Source organism: Amphibalanus amphitrite, unplaced genomic scaffold (assembly GCF_019059575.1).
Source record: "Amphibalanus amphitrite isolate SeventyFive unplaced genomic scaffold, NRLGWU_Aamphi_draft 000105F_arrow, whole genome shotgun sequence".
NCBI classification, from domain to species: Eukaryota; Metazoa; Arthropoda; class Thecostraca; order Balanomorpha; family Balanidae; genus Amphibalanus; species Amphibalanus amphitrite.
Window position 1 is genome coordinate 926,490 of NW_024881600.1, and position 19,599 is coordinate 946,088.

The 19,599-nt window shown below is 49.7% G+C and overlaps 1 protein-coding gene across 1 annotated transcript in view; it reads left to right on the forward strand.

Moving 5' to 3' along the window:
- The window catches only part of LOC122380717, a 73,192-nt gene extending 55,121 nt beyond the window's left edge, over nt 1-18,071 (forward strand). The window contains exon 4 of the mRNA XM_043364121.1: nt 17,540-18,071. Coding sequence (XP_043220056.1) covers nt 17,540-17,776 — 237 coding nt within the window. The 3' untranslated portion in view covers nt 17,777-18,071. The remainder of the gene's footprint in view (nt 1-17,539) is intronic.
- The last annotated feature ends 1,528 nt before the right edge of the window (nt 18,072-19,599 follow it).

Consider the following 19,599-nt stretch of genomic DNA (forward strand, 5'->3'; position numbering starts at 1 on the left):
TGGGATTTTCAATAGAAAATCACAATTCTAAAGAATAGTGATTGTTCTTAATTGAAAAGTCCCAACCTTCGGATAGGCCCGGGCAGCGCTTATCGAACAGCACTGCGGATCCGAAGGTTGGGACTTTAATTGTGAAAAACCGCCCGCCCGCCGCAAAACGCAAACACCGCAAAACGCGCAAAACGCACGCCCAAAACGCCAACGCAAATGTCGCAAAAAAACCAAAAAAATCGCCCGCCCGCCGAAAACCGCAGAAAAAAACGCACAAAATGCCGCAAAAAACGCGCGTCCGCCGCAGAACGCAAACACCGCCGCCGCAAAAAAACGCCCGCATCGCCTGCCGCCAACCGCGAAACGCCGCAAAAAACGGCCGCACGCCGCGAACCGCAAAACGCCGCAAAAAACGGCCGCCCGCCGCAAACCGCCAAACGCCACAAAAAAAAACGACCGCCCGCCGCCCGCCGCTAACCGCAAATAACGAACGCCGTAAAAAAACGGCCGCCCGCCGCAAACCACAAAACGGCCGCCCGCCGCAAACCGCAAAATGCCGCAAAAAAAACGGCCGCCCGCCTCAAACCGCCGCTAAAACGGCCGCCCGCCGCCAAACGCAAACAGCAAAAATACCCGCATCGCCCGCCCGCCCGCCGTCAAACACAAAAACCGCAAAAAACGCAAACACCGCCGCAAAAAACGCCCGCAACGCACGCACGCCCGCCGCCAACCGCAAAACGCCGCAAAAAACGGCCGCCCGCCGCCAAACGCAAACACCGCCAAAAACGCAAAAACGGCCGCCCGCCGTCAAATGCAAACACCGAAAAAACGCAAACACCGCCGCAAAAAAAACGCCCGCCGTAGGCAAAACGCAAACACTGACGCATTAAGACAAATATGGCGCCTTGCGGCAAGTGTGGTGCATTCATATCTGCCGTTTAAGCAGCAATCCCTCAATCAAAGCGCACCCTAATCGTCCCATGTTCGACAAAGTTACGCACATTCTGCGATTTGCGGCAAAAATGGCGCTTTGAGACAAACGTGGCGCACTGCAACAAACATGGCGCATTCGTTCATGTCGGTTAACAATTCATCCACCCACCAAATTTTAGCCCAATCGGACTTAAACTTACAAAGTTATGTACATTTGAATATTTCACTATAAAATATCTCCGCAGCGGAGGTGCCCAGATTTGCACGTGTGCCACGTGACCACCGGTCGTGCAAGCAGGGCTTGTCCCCTCACCGATTGTTCCATTTCAGGCTTCCTGACTGCTGCTGTTTTCGTGCTATAAGGCCACAAGTTGGCTTATACACGATAATCTGGGAGGTACTCGACTCAAACACGTGGCCACGTGGCACGTGCCGGACCTGTGACAGCTTCACCGTTCACGCCACGTAATGACCCATCGACGTAGCCATCAGCATGTAAAAGATTATCCCGGCCGGTGTCACCGTTGATGAACAGTGGACGGCTAAACTCGAAAAACGAGAAAATTTAGGGAAATTTCACCTTTCTAATATATAATTTCCCTAGAATTTTTAATTTCTCATTTTACAAAAAATCCGAGATAGCAGTTTTCTAGCACCGTTCATTCTGTGTCTATACCCGTATTCAGATCGACTCTATCATAAAAACTGACGGCCTGACGGCTATTTCCCCCATTCCTTGCATTTCACAATGTTGGTGTATTTAAGAACAAAAATTGACCCCGTGCCACGGCACGTGCAATAGCACGTGCGCCACGTGACCACTGGTGCGACAAGCTGGACTCATCTGCTCACCGGCTGCACTGATTTGGTGTCGCTAGGTGGAGTGGTTTCGGAGCCATAGGACCCCCAGTTGGCCAATGTCGGATTTTCCCGGAGGTTACCCCATCAAACACGTTTGCACGTGGCACGTGCTTTTCAATCGCCCCATATCTGACCCATACCATGTGGTAGCCGACACCCCGGGGCAGAACATATTGGAACTTTTTCAAAATCTAACGTGGAATTTTTTTGCAAAATCGATTTGAAAATAATTTTTTGAAATCGCCATAGGCTCAGCATGGGGTAACTGTCCTTAACGATTACCCAAAATTTTGTTAATTATATTTTAAATAATTACCATCATGAGGTGGGGTCCCGGCCCGAGATTCGACCCTAAAAATATAATTCATTTCTAACGTGGAGTTTTTGCGCAAATCGCATTTTAAATTTTTCCCCATGTTAACCCTATGGGAAAATGCACGTGCCGATTACCCCAAAACGGGTTAATTATATTTCAAGCGACCGATGCCAGCTGGTAGCTCCCCGATACGGGACCAAACGCTGAAAATGGCAAGAAAATCTATCGAGCCGTTTTCGCGGGGATCAAAATGACCAAAATCGCGGCAGAAACGCTAAACACCCCCCTAGAGAGGTAGCTCAGGTTGGGATTTTCAATAGAAAATCACAATTCTAAAGAATAGTGATTGTCTAATTGAAAAGTCCCAACCTTCGGATAGGCCCGTAGCTCAGGTTGGGATTTTCAATAGAAAATCACAATTCTAAAGAATAGTGATTGTCTAATTGAAAAGTCCCAACCTTCGGATATTCTTTAGAATTGTGATTTTCTATTGAAAATCCCAACCTGAGCTACCTCTCTAGGGGGGTGTTTAGCGTTTCGGCCGCGATTTTGGTCATTTTGATCCCCGCGAAAACGGATAGTTAGATTTTCTTGCCATTTTCACCGTTTGGTCCCGTGTGGGGGAGCTACCGGCTGGCAAAGTTACAAAAAATATAATTGACGGCCGAAACGCTAAACACCCCCCTAGAGAGGTAGCTCAGGTTGGGATTTTCAATAGAAAATCACAATTCTAAAGAATAGTGATTGTTCTTAATTGAAAAGTCCCAACCTTCGGATAGGCCCGGGCAGCGCTTATCGAACAGCACTGCGGATCCGAAGGTTGGGACTTTAATTGTGAAAAACCGCCCGCCCGCCGCAAAACGCAAACACCGCAAAACGCGCAAAACGCACGCCGAAAGCGCCAACGCAAACTTCGCAAAAAAACAATCGCACGCCCGCCGAAAACCGCAGAAAAAACGCACAAAATGCCGCAAAAAAAACGCGCGTCCGCCGCAAAACACAAACACCGCAAAAACGCAAACACCGCCGCCGCAAAAAAAACGCCCGCATCGCCCGCCGCCGACCGCGAAACGCCGCAAAAAAACGGCCGCACGCCGCGAACCGCAAAACGCCGCAAAAACGGCCGCCCGCCGCAAACCACTAAACGCCGCAAAAAACGACCGCCCGCCGCTAACCGCAAATAACGGCCGGCCGCCGGCAACCGCAAAACGCCGTGAAAAACGGCCGCCCACCGCAAACCACAAAACGCCGCAAAAAACGGCCGCCCGCCGCAAACCGCAAAACGCCGCAAAAAACGGTCGCCCGCCGCAAACCGCCGCTAAAACGGCCGCCCGCCGCCAAACGCAAACAGCAAAAACACCCGCATCGCCCGCCCGCCCGCCGCCAAACACAAAAACCACAAAAAACGCAAACACTGCCGCAAAAAACGCCCGCAACGCACGCACGCCCGCCGCCAACCGCAAAACGCCGCAAAAAACGACCTCCCGCCGCCAAACGCAACCACCGCCAAAAACGCAAAAACGGCCGCCCGCCGTCAAACGCAAACACCGAAAAAAACGCAAACACCGCCGCAAAAAAAACGCCCGCCGTAGGCAAAACGCAAACACTGACGCATTAAGACAAATATGGCGCCATGCGGCAAATGTGGTGCATTCATATCTGCCGTTTAAGCAGCCATCCCTTAATTACAGCGCATCATAATCGTCCAATGTTCGACAAGGTTACGCACATTCTGCGCTTTGCGGCAAAAATGGCGCTTTGAGACAAACGTGGCGCACTGCAACAAACATGGCGCATTCGTTCATGTCGCTTAACAATTCATCCACCCACCAAATTCTAGCCCAATCGGACTTCAACTTACAAAGTTATGTACATTTGAACATTTCACTATAAAATATCTCCGCAACGGAGGTGCCCAGATTTGCACGTGTGCCACGTGACCACTGGTGGTGCAAGCAGGACTTGTCCCCTCACTGATTGCACCATTTCAGTGTTCCTGGCTTGTGCTGTTTTCGTGCTATAAGGCCACAAGTCGGCAAACACACGATAATCTGGGAGGTACGCGACTCAAACACGTGGCCACGTGGCACGTGCCGGACCTTTGATAGCTTCACCGTTCACACCACGTGATGACCCATCGACGTGGCCATCAGCATATAAAAGATGACCCCGGCCGGTGTCACCGTCCCTGAACAGTGGACGGCTGAAGTCGAAAAATGGGAAAATTTAGGGAAATTTCACCTTTCGAATATATAATTTCCCCAGAATTTCGAATTTTTCATTTTACAAAAAATCCGAGATAGCAGTTTTTTAGCCCCCTTCATTCTGTGCCTATACCCGTTTTCAGATCGACCCTATCATAAAAACAGACGGCCTGACGGCTATTTCCCCCATTCCTTGCATTTCACAATGCTAATATATTTAAGCACCAAAATTGATCCCGTGCCACGGCACGTGCAATAGCACGTGCGCCACGTTACCACTAGTGCGACAAGCTGGACTCATCTGCTCACCGGCTGCGTTGATTTGGTGTCGGTAGGTGGAGTGGTTTCCACGCCATAGGACCCCAAGTTGGCCAATGTCGGATTTTCCCGGAGGTTACCCCATCAAACACGTTTGCACGTGGCACGTGCTTTTCAATCGCCCCATATCTGACCCATACCATGTGGTAGCCGACACCCCGGTGCACAACATATTGAAACTTTTTCAAAATCTAACGTGGAAATTTTTTGCAAAATCGATTTGAAAATAATTTTTCGAATTCGCCATAGGCTCAACATGGGGTAACTGTTTGTGACGATTACCCGAAATTTTGTCAATTATATTTTAAATAATTACCACCGTCAGTTGGGGTGCCAGCCCGAGATCCGACCCTAAAAATATCAGCAAATATAATTGACGAAATTTTTCGCAAATCAAATTTCCAATTTTCCCCCATGTTAACCCTATGGGAAAATGCACGTGCCGATTACCCCAAAACGGGTTAATTATATTTCAAGCGACCGATGCCAGCCGGTAGCTCCCCGATACGGGACCAAACGCTGAAAATGGCAAGCAATTCTACCGTGCCGTTTTCGCGGGGATCAAAATGTCCCAATTTCCGGCAGAAACGCAAATGTCCCCCTAGAGAGGTAGCTCAGGTTGGGATTTTCAATAGAAAATCACAATTCTAAAGAATAGTGATTGTTCTTAATTGAAAAGTCCCAACCTTCGGATACCCTACCCTACCCTACCCTACCCTACCCTAGTCCCTACCCTACCCTACCCTACCCTACTACCCTACCCTACCCTACCCTACCCAACACTACCCTACCCTACCCTACCCTACCCTACACTACCACCGACAGTCCAAGTTTCAGCTAAATCGGTCCAGAAACGGCTGAGATATTGGAAAAACAAATTTATCGATTTACTGGCGAATCCCCTTGGCGAGCGGTGCCTTGTGTCGGCCTTCGTTGTCAAAGGTCAACGACCTCCCGGCTCTGATGCTTTTGACTCAGTTTTTAAGCGAACAACTGAGCCTAAAGCACGTGCCCTCTGCTCGGCGCCGGTCGCGGCCCCACCACGTGCACACCGCTGAACCCACCCCCTCAAGAATTAAATGCGACAAATGAGTGCACGCGCTCGACTTGGCGTGAAAATTTCACCCCCGTAGCCCTCACCGCTCCCGAGCAATAGCCTGTTTTTGCCGATTCTAATGCTAACCCTATGGCGCACATGAGCACGCGCCACGGGCGCACCCTCGGCCGCATCGTGCCCAAAATTTGATACGACCTGTTTTTTTACGTGACCCACGACTGGTAAAAATTTCACCATCCTGCGTCAATCGACGGCGCCGTAATAAGCCTTTTAGGGAGTAACCCCGACGGCGTGGGCGGCGGACTTTTTAGGATTTATAATATAGACTAGAGGTACAGGTTTACGCGATAACTGTATGTTTGGAGTTATGTTATGTTACGGGTGCATTCGTTTGGGTGATTGACTTGTATTTTTAGCTATATTATTTGGGTAGATTTGGGTAGCTGTTTTTTAAAACTGTAAGGGATGGTGATAGTTGCGGGGTGTTCAAGTGTTTTGTATGTTGGGCCCCTTTTGAACTCAACCCTACCCCTACCCTACCCCTACCCTACCCTACCCCTACCCTACCCCTACCCTATCCTACCCTACCCTACCCTACCCTACTACCCTACCCTACCCTACTATCCTACCCTACCCTACCCTACTACCCTACGCTACCCTACTATCCTATCCTACCCTACCCTACCCTACTACCCTACCTAACTCTACCCTACCCTACCCTACCCTACCCCTACCCCTACACTACCCTACCCTACCCTACCCTACCCCTACACTACCCTACCCTACCCTACCCTACACTACCATACCCTACCCCTACACTATCCCACCCTACCCTACCCTACCCTACCCTTACACTACCCTACCCTACCCTAACCTTACCCTACCCTACCCTACCCTACCCTACCCTACCCTACCCCTACCCCTACACTACCCTACCCTACCCTACCATACCCTACCCTACCCTACCCTACCCTACCCTACCCTACACTACACTACACTACACTACACCACCCTACCCCTACCCTACCCTACCCCTACCCTACCCTACCCTACCCTACCCTACCCTACCCTACCCTACCCTACCCTACCCTACCCTACCCTACCCTACCCTACCCTACCCTACCCTACCCTACACTGCCACCGACAGTCCAAGTTTCAGCTAAATCGGCCCAGAAACGGCTGAGATATTGCAAGAACAAATTAATTTATTTACTGGCGAATCCCCTTGGCGAGCGGTGCCTTGTATCGGCCTTCGTTGTCAAAGGTCAACGACCTCCCGGCTCTGATGCTTTTGACTCAGTTTTTAAGCGAACAACTGAGCCTAAAGCACGTGCCCTCTGCTCGGCGCCGGTCGCGGCCCCACCACGTGCACACCGCTGAACCCACACCGTCGAAAATTTAATACGACAAATGAGTGCACGCGATCGACTTACAGCGAAAATTTCACCCCCGTAGCACTTACCGTTCCCGAGCAATAGCCTGTTTTTGCCGATTCTAATGCTAACCCTATGGCGCACATGAGCACGCGCCACGAGCGCACCCCCGGCCGCATCGTGCCCAAAATTTAATACGACCTGTTCATTTACGTGACCCATGAGTGGTAAAAATTTCACCATCCTGCGTCAATCGACGGCGCCGCAATAAGCGTTTTTGGGAGTAACCCCGACGGCGGCGTGGGCGTGGGCGGCGGCGGACTTTTTAAGATTTATAATAGTAGACTAGAGGTACAGGTTCACGCGATAACTGTATGTTTTGATATGTATGATTAACGGATGCATTAGTTTGGGTGAAGAAAGTTGCATTTTTATTGGTATTATTTGTGTAGAACTTGGTAACTGCTTTTAATTGAACTGTAAAGTATGATGGTGATGCATGCGAGTTGTGCGAGCCCTTTGTAAGTTAGGATGTTACTCAATGCAACCCTACCCTACCCTACCCTACCCCTACACTACCCTACCCTACTCTACCCTACCCTACCCTACCCTACCCTACCCTACTCCTACACTACCCTACCCTACCCTACCCCTACCCTACCCTACCCTACCCTACCCTACTCCTACACTACCCTACCCTACCCTACCCTACCCCTACCCTAGCCTACCCTACCCCTACCCCTACCCCTACCCCTACCCTACCCTAGAATACTTAACCCACGCACAGGTGCGGTTTTTTGACACTTTCGCCATGTGAGGGAGCCTTTTTAGGCACGCTTGGCAATCTAAAAACTCTGAAGGCTCATTCTGGCCTCTGAAAGCCTCTCTTCGGCAACAGAGTGAACGACTCTGGCCTCAGCCGGCCCCATAATGGCCTCAGGAGACCCATGCTGAGCTCCCAGGACCCCACGCTGGCTCTTTGGAGCCTTTGAGTCAGTCTAATGGCCCTATGCCGCTCTCGAACCCACGCCGGTCTCTAGAAGCCCATGCTGCCCTCTGAGGGTTCCGCGCCGGCTTCTAAGGGCCAAGCTCCTACCTCAGGGAACTCAAACATGCATAAGATCTGAAGTATGGCTGCCGAGGCCCTCGAAGTGGCTTTAATGGCCCGACGCCAGTCTATGAAGGCCCCGTGCTGGCTTCTGAGGGCCCAGCACCAGCGTCTGAAGTCAGATGACAGCTGGCCCCACGCTGGCCTTAGAGGGCTCACGCTGGTCACAGAGGGCCTCACACTGGCCTCAGTGGGCTCCACATTATCTTCAGAGGGCCCAAGCTGGTCTCAGTGGCCGGTGGGCCTCAAACTGACTTCAGAAGGCCCCACGCCGCTGGGCTTTGTAGACCCCAAGCTGGACATACACTGAACATGAGGGTCCCACACTGGCCTTAGAAGGCCCAACACTGTCCTCAGAAAGCCCCACAATGGACTTAGAGAGCCCCACGCTAACCTTAGAGGGCTCCACGGCTGGCCTTAGAGGGCTGCGCGCTGGCTCCTTAGGGTTCCACCGTCCACGCCAGCGTCAAAGGGTCCCACCCACGCCCAAGTCTAAGCTTCTGGAGGACCGCCGAAGCGGCCTCTGAGGGCCCCCACGCTAGCCTCTGGGGCTCAGCCTCAGCCTCTGATGGCCCTAAGACGGCCTATGAGGGCCCTACGCCGGCCTCTGAGGGCCATCAAACGGCAAAATTAAAATAGTTTGACGTAGTTGACTTTATTTAAGGACTTAATGCCTAATGACTTTATTTAAGTTTGGGCCAGTACTTCGGATAAGGCCCTGAAGGTCGTTTCTCTTGGGACACCCAAGCATGCACGGACATCCAGAATTTCGCCCAGAAGGGGGCAACCTGCTCTCGAAGGGCCCCGGGTTACCTGGGGGCCACTGACAACCCAAGCAGGGACGTATCTAGAACATTTCGATGGGGGGGGATTGGGCACAGTGAGTCCGGTCCCCTTGCGGACGGGCCCCTCTGTCTGTCTGTCTCACTGTCTGCCTGTCTGTCTGTCTGTCTAGGCCCTAAGAAAAAGTGGAAAATTGGCAGGTAAAGTATCATTTTGCCTGAGCAATGTGCATAAAATGCACGGTCTTTTATGAAGAAGCGAAGCGAGCGAGCCGCTCAGAGTCGCCGGTGTTGGTCCCTCAGACGTGTCTGTGAAAGGCCGTCAGATGCGCTGGTGCGGGGTCCACACAGGCGCCGTTGTGGGGCCTTAGGGCTTAGAGACGCTGGTAGGGGGTCGTCATAGGCATGTAAGGGGCCCTGAAAGTTACTAGTGGCCCTTCATAGGCCGGCAAGGGAACCTCAGATGCCGGTAAGAGGCCCTCTGAGTCGCTGGTAAGTGGCCGTCAGATGCGCTGGTATAGGGCCCTCGGAGGCGCCGGTGAGCGGGCCTTCAGAGCCGCCGATGTAGGCCGTTAAGAGGCGCTGGTGTGGGAACCTTAGAGGTGGCGGTTAGGGCCCTCCCAGGCGCCATTCTGAGGCCCCTCAGAAACACTGGTGTGGGTCGTGTGGCATAACAAACAGGTGTGGGGCCCTTACAGCTGATCTCTCATTAGCCTTCAAGGACCCTCAGAGGCCGGCAAGGTCCTTCAGAGCCTGGGGTGGGCCCTTCTGGAGATAAGTGTGGCTACATAATAGCCCATGACGTGTCCTCAAAAGCCCCGTGGTGTCCTTTCACTCCTTTCCAGTTGAAGCGTGGCCAGGGCGGTCCCTCTGATGTCAATTGGCACCGTAGGGCCCCTCGGGCCCGAGTGGACCCTAAACCATATAACGGACACGTGTCCCCTCGCCCCTGGCTATGCCATTGAATCCAAGTGATCAGGGGCCCTTTAGGTAATCAGGGGCCTCTCAGGTGACTGCAGGGGCTTTTCAATTGATCAGGGGCCCACCAGGCTACCGTGACCAGAGGACCCTCTGATAATCAGGGGCCGGTTATACCACGGGCTCCTCGGGAAACTAAGGGCCTTCATGTGACTGCAGGAGGTACTCCCCGGGTAAGCATGGCCCCTCAGGTGACCAGAACTTCTTCAGATGACTGGCCAGGGGCCATACAGGGGTCAGGGGCCCATGGGTAACATAGGGGCCCCTCAGATAACCAGGGGCCCCTCAGGTAACCAGAGGCCCCTCGGATAACCAGGGGCCCCTCAGGTAGCCAGGGGCCCTCGTAACCAGGGGTCCCTTACCAGGAGTCCTTCAGATAACCAGGGGTCCCTCAGGTAACCAGGGGCCCCTCAGGTAAACAAGGGTCCCGTGACCAGGGACCCTCAGGTAACCAGGGCCCCTCAGACAACCAGGGGCCCCTCAGGTGACCAGGGGCCCCTCGGATAGCCAGGGGTCCCTTAGACAACCAGGAACCTCTCAGATAACCAGGGGCCCCTCAGATAACCAGGGCCCCTCAGGTAACTAGGGGCTCGTCAGATAACCAGGGGCTCCTCAGGTGACCAGGGGGACCCTCAGGTAACCAGGGGCCCCTCAGGTAGTCAGGGGCTCTCAGGTAGTTAGGGGCCCTCTGTGTTCGTCACTGTGATACTTATCGCTCTTTGATATTAGTTTTTCTTACGAGTAAAAGACGTTCTGTCTGGTACTGGAATTAAGACAGGGAGACCCCGCCATTCTGGGGGCGGAGACCCAAAACCCCTTCGTCACACTGGTCCCCCTGAGTTATCCTTGGACCTCAGGCCCCCGAGGCCCTCTTGGGTACGTCACTACACTCAAGTGACCCAAAGGGCCCACTTGCAAGTCTGATCCCAAAGGGGGAAGCCATGGCCTCTTGGCCTCCCCCCTGGATACGCCACTGGGTCTGGCCCATGTTAAACCCCATTTCCCACACTTTTTTGGAAAAAATGAACTACTGAATATATAAGTTTAACTTTTATTTTGACACTCCAAAATTCTTCTCTGATCTCGAAACAATCAAAGTTTTGACATATATTTACCAAAAGATAAGAAAATTCATGTTTCAAAGTTATCGATAAACAGTAGAGATGTCGGTTTTCTTGGACTAAAAAAATGGCATCAAACTGAACTTTGGTCTCCGATTTCTCGCAAACGGGTTCGAATTTCGGAAAACCGACTTCAGTCTGGGACATAGGTGGCTCAGCTCTAGTGAAAACCGTTTTGTGGAAAAAAGGTGGCAGTCTACCTTTAACCGACACAACGGCCTGTTACCATAAGAAATGATTTACCTGGCCTTTTCTTATTATATCACACAATTATAACTTCCAGTGTGCACCAAGCGTCCTCAAGCTCTTAAAACGCGTGTCAGATTTGACGAATTCTGGATAAAATTTGAGATAAAATAGCAAAACATCAATTTCGGCATTCCCGTAGATCATTTCTCCCATTTTCGGCTTTCCCCGCAGTCCGGGGCAACGCCGAAAAAGTCACTTCTTTGATATTTTTAGTTTGTGCGCTTAACGGTATGCGAATTCATCAAATGCGCCTGGTATGTTTGAAAGGCAAAAGACTGGCCTCTCGAATGACGCCAACAAGAATAGCTTATGTTGTTTACCTTGCGTGCTACGGGCGTCAGAAAAAAGTATTCGGCGTTCCCCCAACTTCCCCTACCTATCATTCGACCGCACTGTCTGCCTACCCTAACAAAGCATGTTTATGTAGACTATGTATGCAATTGGACAGCACACTTACAACAGTGATAAATGGTCAAAAGTCATCCTTGTAACACGCACAACTCCTCTCTATTCATTTATTTTGCTCTTCAAAGATGCATTTGGTGAACATATGTTTGCCACACGATGCAAAAAGGCAAATGAAGCCTTCTATGAGCGCGACAAAACCGCGACTAGGGCTTGTGCCTAGGGCTCTCGACTTCAGTTCAGATCAGCATTGCAATGATCACGGCAGCCTTCCCTTTCCAGTTCCGCTTCTTACATTGAAAAATAAACCACAAAACCTAGTTATGGAAGCCCGAAAAAGTGATTCCAAGCACAAGCTTCCTTTAACGATCGTCAAGAACTCCGGGATTATGTTGCAGTTACCTTGCTCAACTAGAAATCTAGGGGTCGGTATTAGCAAAAAGGAAATGTACTCGATAAACACAGCAGCAGCTGAAATTGTTTCTGTTCCTACATCTTCTCCATTACATTATCTAGCGAAACATTCAATATTACTGCAGTTTTTACAATATAGACCATGAGTAAGCCTTACAACACTCCGCCAAGAAGCTTCCACGTGCGGTTTAACTGCTTCGCTTTTAGCTTCGTGGCGCCTAAAAAACTTGCCATCCACGACCAATGACTGACTGCGCTCAACACCTTCCCACTTTTGTACGGATTAGAGCCTTGCGTAACGCGCTCTGCTGTTTTTGCACGGTTGCTCTCGCCGGCACGCATGCCAGCTTTTTATGAGGTATGAACCCGACAATTCGTCATCAACGAACGTAAACCGACCGGTCGCACAAGAGAGAAGACCATGCAAGAGGCCGCGGGGCAATCCGGCACTCTGACAATCGTCACGGCGTGTGGAACGGACCACCGGCTGTGATGGGTTTACGCCACCGCGAAACAGCGACCGGACCGCGCTGGTCACGCCGCACTGGTCAGAGCTGAGCCGACCACTGGTCTGTGGTCAGAAGACGGCCGAGTGGGCGGCACTCCCCGCGGCCCGGCCCCCACCCTCCGGCAGACCCTCTCCCTCTCCGCCGGCCGCAGCAGCAGTGTCGCCACAGAGGGGCAGCTCCTGAGGAGTCGCCACAGGGCGGCAGCTCCTGAGGACCGGTTCTCGGCCCGCAGCTAACAGTCGGGCAAGGCTGCCAAAGAGCTGCCGCTCACCAAGTATGGCCGCCGACGGGCTGCAGCTCACGAACTGAATATGGCTGCAGCTCGGAGTACAGACACGACTGTGGCTGCAGCTCAGCGTCTGGATATGACTGTCGTGGCTCCACGCCAAACTTGCCAGCTCTCCTCCCCAGTGGAGTGTGACCATGATGCAACTTATCGCTGCAAGACGACAGTCTGATGTCGCATCCACTGCTGCGTTTGATATAGGTACTGCAGGTGACAACATTTGGCCATGACGTCATTGCTACCCGATTTGTACATCTGGCTAGGAAGTAGGAACGCAATATATTTTCCAGTTTTCCAGTGAGAGTATTTTCTGACTTTTCCCTTGCATTCAACTTACAGCTTATGACGTACCGAAATGTTGGAGAGAGAGAGAGAGAGAGAGAGAGAGAGAGAGAGAGAGAGAGAGAGAGAGAGAGAGAGAGAGAGAGAGAGAGAGAGAGAGAAAGAGAGAGAGAGAGAGAGAGAGAGAGAGAGAGAGAGAGAGAGAGAGAGAGAGAGAGAGAGAGAGAGAGAGAGAGAGAGAGAGAGAGAGAGAGAGAGAGAGAGAGAGAGAGAGAGAGAGAGAGAGAGAGAGAGAGATTTTCACTCAAAGGCTAGTTGGATGATCCGTGCAATGACGAGCAGAAAAAGCATAATGACTTTCTGCGTGGTCTTTCTATTGCTTTTCAGAAGGTCTTGTAACTGAGATTTCGGATATGTAGTAAACGGGAATCAGCATGTAGCTGCATGTGCTCTGAGATCTAATTCAAATGATGCATATTATTTCTTATCGCTAAGTGTGATCCAAATTATAAATTGATTATAGTTTCATGCAGATTGACGAAAATAATACACGCATTAAATGTTCACCATTACCTACCGAATAGCTTTGTTTTAATCCCAATAACCATCAGATATTTATTTACACTGGATAATCCTCCTGTAGCAGATGTTTTCGAAAGTTGGCGATTATGTTATTCGTCTACAGGTTATTATTGACATCGGCTTACGTTTTGTCATCCACTTGTTGGACTGGTGGCATGTAGTGGAGAGGATTGTAGTTTTTGCTTCTGATCTGCGCACGTACTGGGTGTCGCCTAAGTTTTTGTCTCGTGTGTTATACGCGAGCGGTGCTGTGTGATGAAGTGTATACCTATGACAACCAAAACACGTGGCGGCCCAACACGTAGCGAAAACAAATATGTAGTCGTCAATGCCGCAATTTTATCACAATAATTAAGAACCACTCAAATACGTTAATTTTTTCTATCAACATTTGTCATGCTAAATTTTATGATTATTTAAAATTCTAGCAACCAAATTTTATATGGCGGAGGAATTTGGACTAAACAAATTTACTGGAAAATCAAGTTATTCGCAGATAGGAGATTATGACGAGTGACGTGAGCTGTGAATCTGTATGAACCTTGCATTTAGCAATCGGTGACGGCACGCTATCGGCTGCCGTTACATCACCCCAACGGACATCTCATCACCGCAGCACCCCGGCTGAGCTAACGGCCGCAGGAATGAGGAGTGAACGGATCAGAGAGGAGCGTTTAAATCGAATGCAAGCCTCCGATGACGGCACTGGTAGTCATCCTCTAATATATGGCTGCCCGAGCGATCAGCCGCACGACCTTCTAAGGATCAGCAACAGCCACCATGCAAATTCATTTATCCGCTTTGCATCGGCAGAGGCTGTGATGTCACTGAAACGCCCTTCATCAAGGTCGCTGGGCATTGTTTGAGACACCACATGTATGGCATGCAATGCGTCACGATCGTCTTCGACATATATCCGCATATCTGAGATGTCAATCGGCTTGTTTTCCAGCTGTCTTGAACTTGTTCCGAGTAAAACGAGTCAATCGATATAGATTTGACGTCGCTCACTGTTGGTACGACTACCCGATGCACGATCGAACACATCCTCCGGAAGCTGACGACCACAAAAGGTCCATGCGGTTTGGTGGTAGAGCGCAAGATTCATGCGACGGCCTTGTAAATACATTATTTTCATCGCAGCCGGAAATAGTTTGTAAAATATATATTATTTATTTTGGTATTTGTGTTTTGAGCTGGGAATAAACTGAGCACGACATTTGATGACGGGCAGTGACATTCACCCCCGTAAATTATAGAATGCCGAGTAAGTCCCCCTACACGGCATTTTACATTGATTCCAAGTATTTGCTGTATGCTCAGTAGCGGCGGAACACCTTCAATTAAGGGGGGCATGCACTGCCGACTTTTGGTCCAATTCTTTCCATGCAACACCCATATAAGGCCTAATGTTAAAATGCCAAAATCAAGGAGCGGGGGGGGGGGGACACGGTGCTCCGGTACCCTCCCCCCCGTTCCGCCACCTATGTGTAATTGTTGTTGCCTGTTGCGCAGTCAATGTAAGGATAATTGAGGCAAAGAGTAAAGGTTCATTTGCTTAAAAGACGTCTTTTAACCAGAAAGAGGAAGAAACTGTTGTCAGCATATGTCAACTTGGCAACGTCGGTCATCGACATATCCATGAGGGCTTCCTCTATAAAGTTCCGTTGATTTACGAATCGATAAGAACCGGTAACACTGCATTCATTTCAGCTGTCCTAAGATGACCATCTAGCAAGGTTATCGGAGGCTAAACAGTAAAACGGCCAGTCCACTGGTGACGTAGGCATGGCGAGCTCATCCACCATGATATAATCTCGGGGCACGACTGGCAAAAAATGTAAATGACTGTCCAGAAGCCTTCATTAGCGCTCTCATAGTTCCGTAAATAGAAAAAAGTAGCTATATGCTTGACTTATTGACGCTTTCATCTGATTGCAAGCAATATCATTAACGACGCCAACGAGGAAGACTGCCTAAATGCCCGAGTGCATGAAAAGCCGTAACATGCACGGTAAATATAATTGTCTCTTGGTTAGACTTCGAAGGACTAAGCGTTACTATCGAGTCCTCACTGGCAGATAAGTAAAATGGACGTCTCTCTGAAATGACCTGCCCTGTTTTTCCAACGTAAGCAATTACACAATTATTCATAACATGTGGCTACACCTACGAGCATAACCAACAAGTGTCTACCTCAACCCATCACAACCTATCAAAACACCTTTTATAGCAGCCCCCCAAATTTAAGTTAAGCCTCACGGAGCCACTGAGCTCTATTGACGACATCATCTGGATGAGCTTGCTGGCCGCAGCTCTGACCAGAGCTCCTAATGGAGCCGAGGAATGCCGTTCCTCTCTGTGTGCCGGTCCCGCGCTGACTTAGTGCAGCCTTGGCCGGCGATTTTTGCGCTCTCCCTCCTCTCCCTCTCCTCTCCCTGCCGGATGGTGGGGGTGGGGAGACGTCACACCGGGGGGGGGGGGGGGGGGGAGACCGGTCCCGCGGGCCGCAGGGACGGTCGTACAACCGCGCGAGAGGTTGCACTGGAATGCTGAGGACACTCTACTGCGCCGGCAGTGCACTGAACTCGTCAGTCGTCATCTTTGCTTTCTGTCACTTTTGGATACTAAAACTCTTCAATTTGGCACCTACCTATTGTTTCTATCTTCGTGTGTTCCAACACTCAACAGCCCTTCCATCAACAACAGCCATTGCTCTAACTATATGATATTAAATTCCAACACCACTGCGCGACCCCTGAATTTCCAGCCACTTCTGCGACATAACACGCCTTCGAGGACGAGCAGTGCTCAGTTGCCTTGGAACACGGGCCAAGAACGCTGATACACGGGCGAACAATGAGGCTAAGACCGCTGTCCAGGCACTAAACGCCCCATAAATTACCCAGAAACGGAGGAGAAGCGATGGCTGTGCTAATTCTCTACGCCTTTGGGCTGAATGAACCGTGTGATACAATGAAAGGAGAAAGGGCCAATAATTTAGCTCACATTTGGCAACTTTTATGGCCTATTAGTCAATCTGCCAGCACATTTATCATGTTTGTTGCCAGAATCAGGATGGCTAAACCATGCCATGCGTTCATACTTGAACCGCTTTTCAGTCAACTTCTTGCTTCTATAACCGATTAAAAAATATCCCTCGTTTGTTCCCTGTAATCGTGCGTCTGTTGCGATCTAATTCTCATTCGTTCTTATGGAATTTCGCAACTCTTGATAATAATCAACAATATTTTACTGTTATTAAATGCTTTGCCTAGCTAGAATATTATAATTCATACGGAACTTTTAGATTCCACGGATTGAAACTTGAAATCGCAGCCTACGCCATCAATTCGGAAGAAATCCGGGACCTCCGTCAAAGCCTGTCGGTGGGGTGACGCAGATTCCACACAGGCGGATATACGGCCGGGCCCACCGGTGGCGGTGACCTTGGGGTACCACGAGCAGAGCCGAAATCCACCGGGGCTGCAGCCGGGGGTAGAGGTGGACGGACACTGGACAGACACCAACGCTGATCGATCGTTGGTTTGAAACAGTCGCCGGGGATGAACAATTGAAATATACCGTTGAACTTGTAAGGCGAATGCCGGCATGGCTTCTCAACCAAAATCTGAAATTCCGGAAACACAAACTGGTGGTTCTCAGTGATTGGAACTCAGTTTATCTTATCAGACTTCCCTCAATCTGTAGCTAAGAGAGACACTTAAACCATTTGGCCCTTCATTGACCCTGTCAATCTCTGTTTCCAGCTGTTCCACTTCTGTCCACCGCGCGGCCTGGGCCGATCTGCAAACGGCGAGGATCGTCCGGCCGCCTTCCTCTGCACACCCGGCTCACTCTTCAACCAGCAGTACGGAGTGTGCGACCACTGGTTCAACGTGGTCTGCGAGCGGGCACCGCAGTACTACGGCCTCAACAAACTGCTCTACGAGAAGAGCCTCACCGGGGACTGGCTGGTCGGAGACTCCGCGGGCACCTCCGCGTAGGAGGCTAATCGGTGTCCTGCATGGTAGAAATTCAGCAACGCAGCTTCAGCGGGAGTGTAGCCTTCTAGATTCATGGACAGACTGTTTTGTCTTTATAAAGTGATGCAATGCGACTGTAGAACTCGAACAGAGCTGTATATTCATCGTTCTATGTATGAGGTCACTGCAAGCAATCTCACAGGTCACAATCTCTCTCACCCCACGAGCTGAAGATGTAAGATATTAAGTACGTCATCGTTGTTGATATTCATTCAATACGCTATCAAAGCAAAATAAATATTTCTTTAGACCCCTACTAATTAGTCTGAGCTACAGTTTATGGGAGCCGCAGGGAGCGCCATTTCAACGTTTTTTTTTACATAGGTACTTTGTTTCATTGCAAAATCTTTAATTGAATACTTGCACCGTTGAAAGCAAACCTAGGCATGATTATATGCCTATTATATAAACCTATTTTATAGGTCATGTTCGTCTGATGGACCCTTACAAACACAATTTTTTTCTAGTGTTTGGCACTCAGCGGTGGCCTTATTTCACACAATTTTACCAGCCCATAGACACATTGCAGCAATATAAGATTGTTGTAAGGTAAGCAAGCTCCGTCAACTCTCATGGGCTGTGTATGTAAGGCTACGTGGCAGGCCCGTAGGTACCGCTCCGTTGCGACATGTCATATTACTGATTTGCAGAATGGTCGTAAAATTATCATATAAAACTCATCGCTCATAGGAAATATTTAACTGAAATACATATGATTATCAAAATAAATGCTTCTTTCACTGCGTTTTGTATGTTAAATTTAGATATGCCGATGCTGCCAAGTACCAATGTCCGGCCATTTCATGCCTGTTCATTTCGATATTTCTTACACTGGCAATTATATTAATTAATTAAATTGAAAAAACAAGTGCATGGACTAGAGCAAATATACCTACATTGCAAAGAATCTAAAATAGCGAATAAACTGAAAGAAAGGAGTGCAAAATAGATACTTCGATATAAGGGTAGTGTTTTATATAATACTGAACGAGGCCGGTGTAAATAAATTTTCAAGACCGAGGTCCTTACTGGATTTTTGAACGAGGCCGAAGGCCGAGTTCAAAAATCAGTAAGGACTGAGGTCTTGAAAATTTATCACCGGCCGAGTTTGGTATGTATTTTACTGTATGCCAACGATAAATTTATTTTCTGGACCGAAGCTCTTAGCCGACTTAGGAACGAGACCATCCCAAAATGTTCGCTTAAGTGCATTCTGGTAATGCATTTTTGACCGTGGTCAATTTGCTTACACCAGTTATTACCACCAGGGTATATAGAACAACGGGTACGCCAACGACGCGGAAAGCGCCCATTTTACCTGGATGAGTTACATGGTAGGTGATATATTTTTTGAATATGGAAAAAAATAGAGTATTCCATTCTGACGAGTAAAGCCAGATTCATAAAGTAGTTATTTTTAAAATATATGTACCAGAAAAAGCATACTAACCATAGTTTAAAACTTAGTCTAAAGTTAGTCGAAAAGCGTATAGTTGATACTAAGATGGAAGGAATCAATGGAAGGCGGAAATGGCGCAGCTGTTTCATTCTTAAAATGTGTTCGCAAGCAGGATTTACGTGATGCTAGCGACATCTATTAACGTAATTGGGGACGCTGATTGGCTGATGGAGTCCGTGAGCAGTATCGCTAATCTACGCTAGTACAGGGTTGAGGCAATGTGCGCATGCGCAGGAACTTGTGGTCTCATGGAGGGGCTTTTGGTACCTCGGGCAGCGCCCAATCAAGGCCCTCTAACCAGGTATGGACATCGGCCAATCGGGGC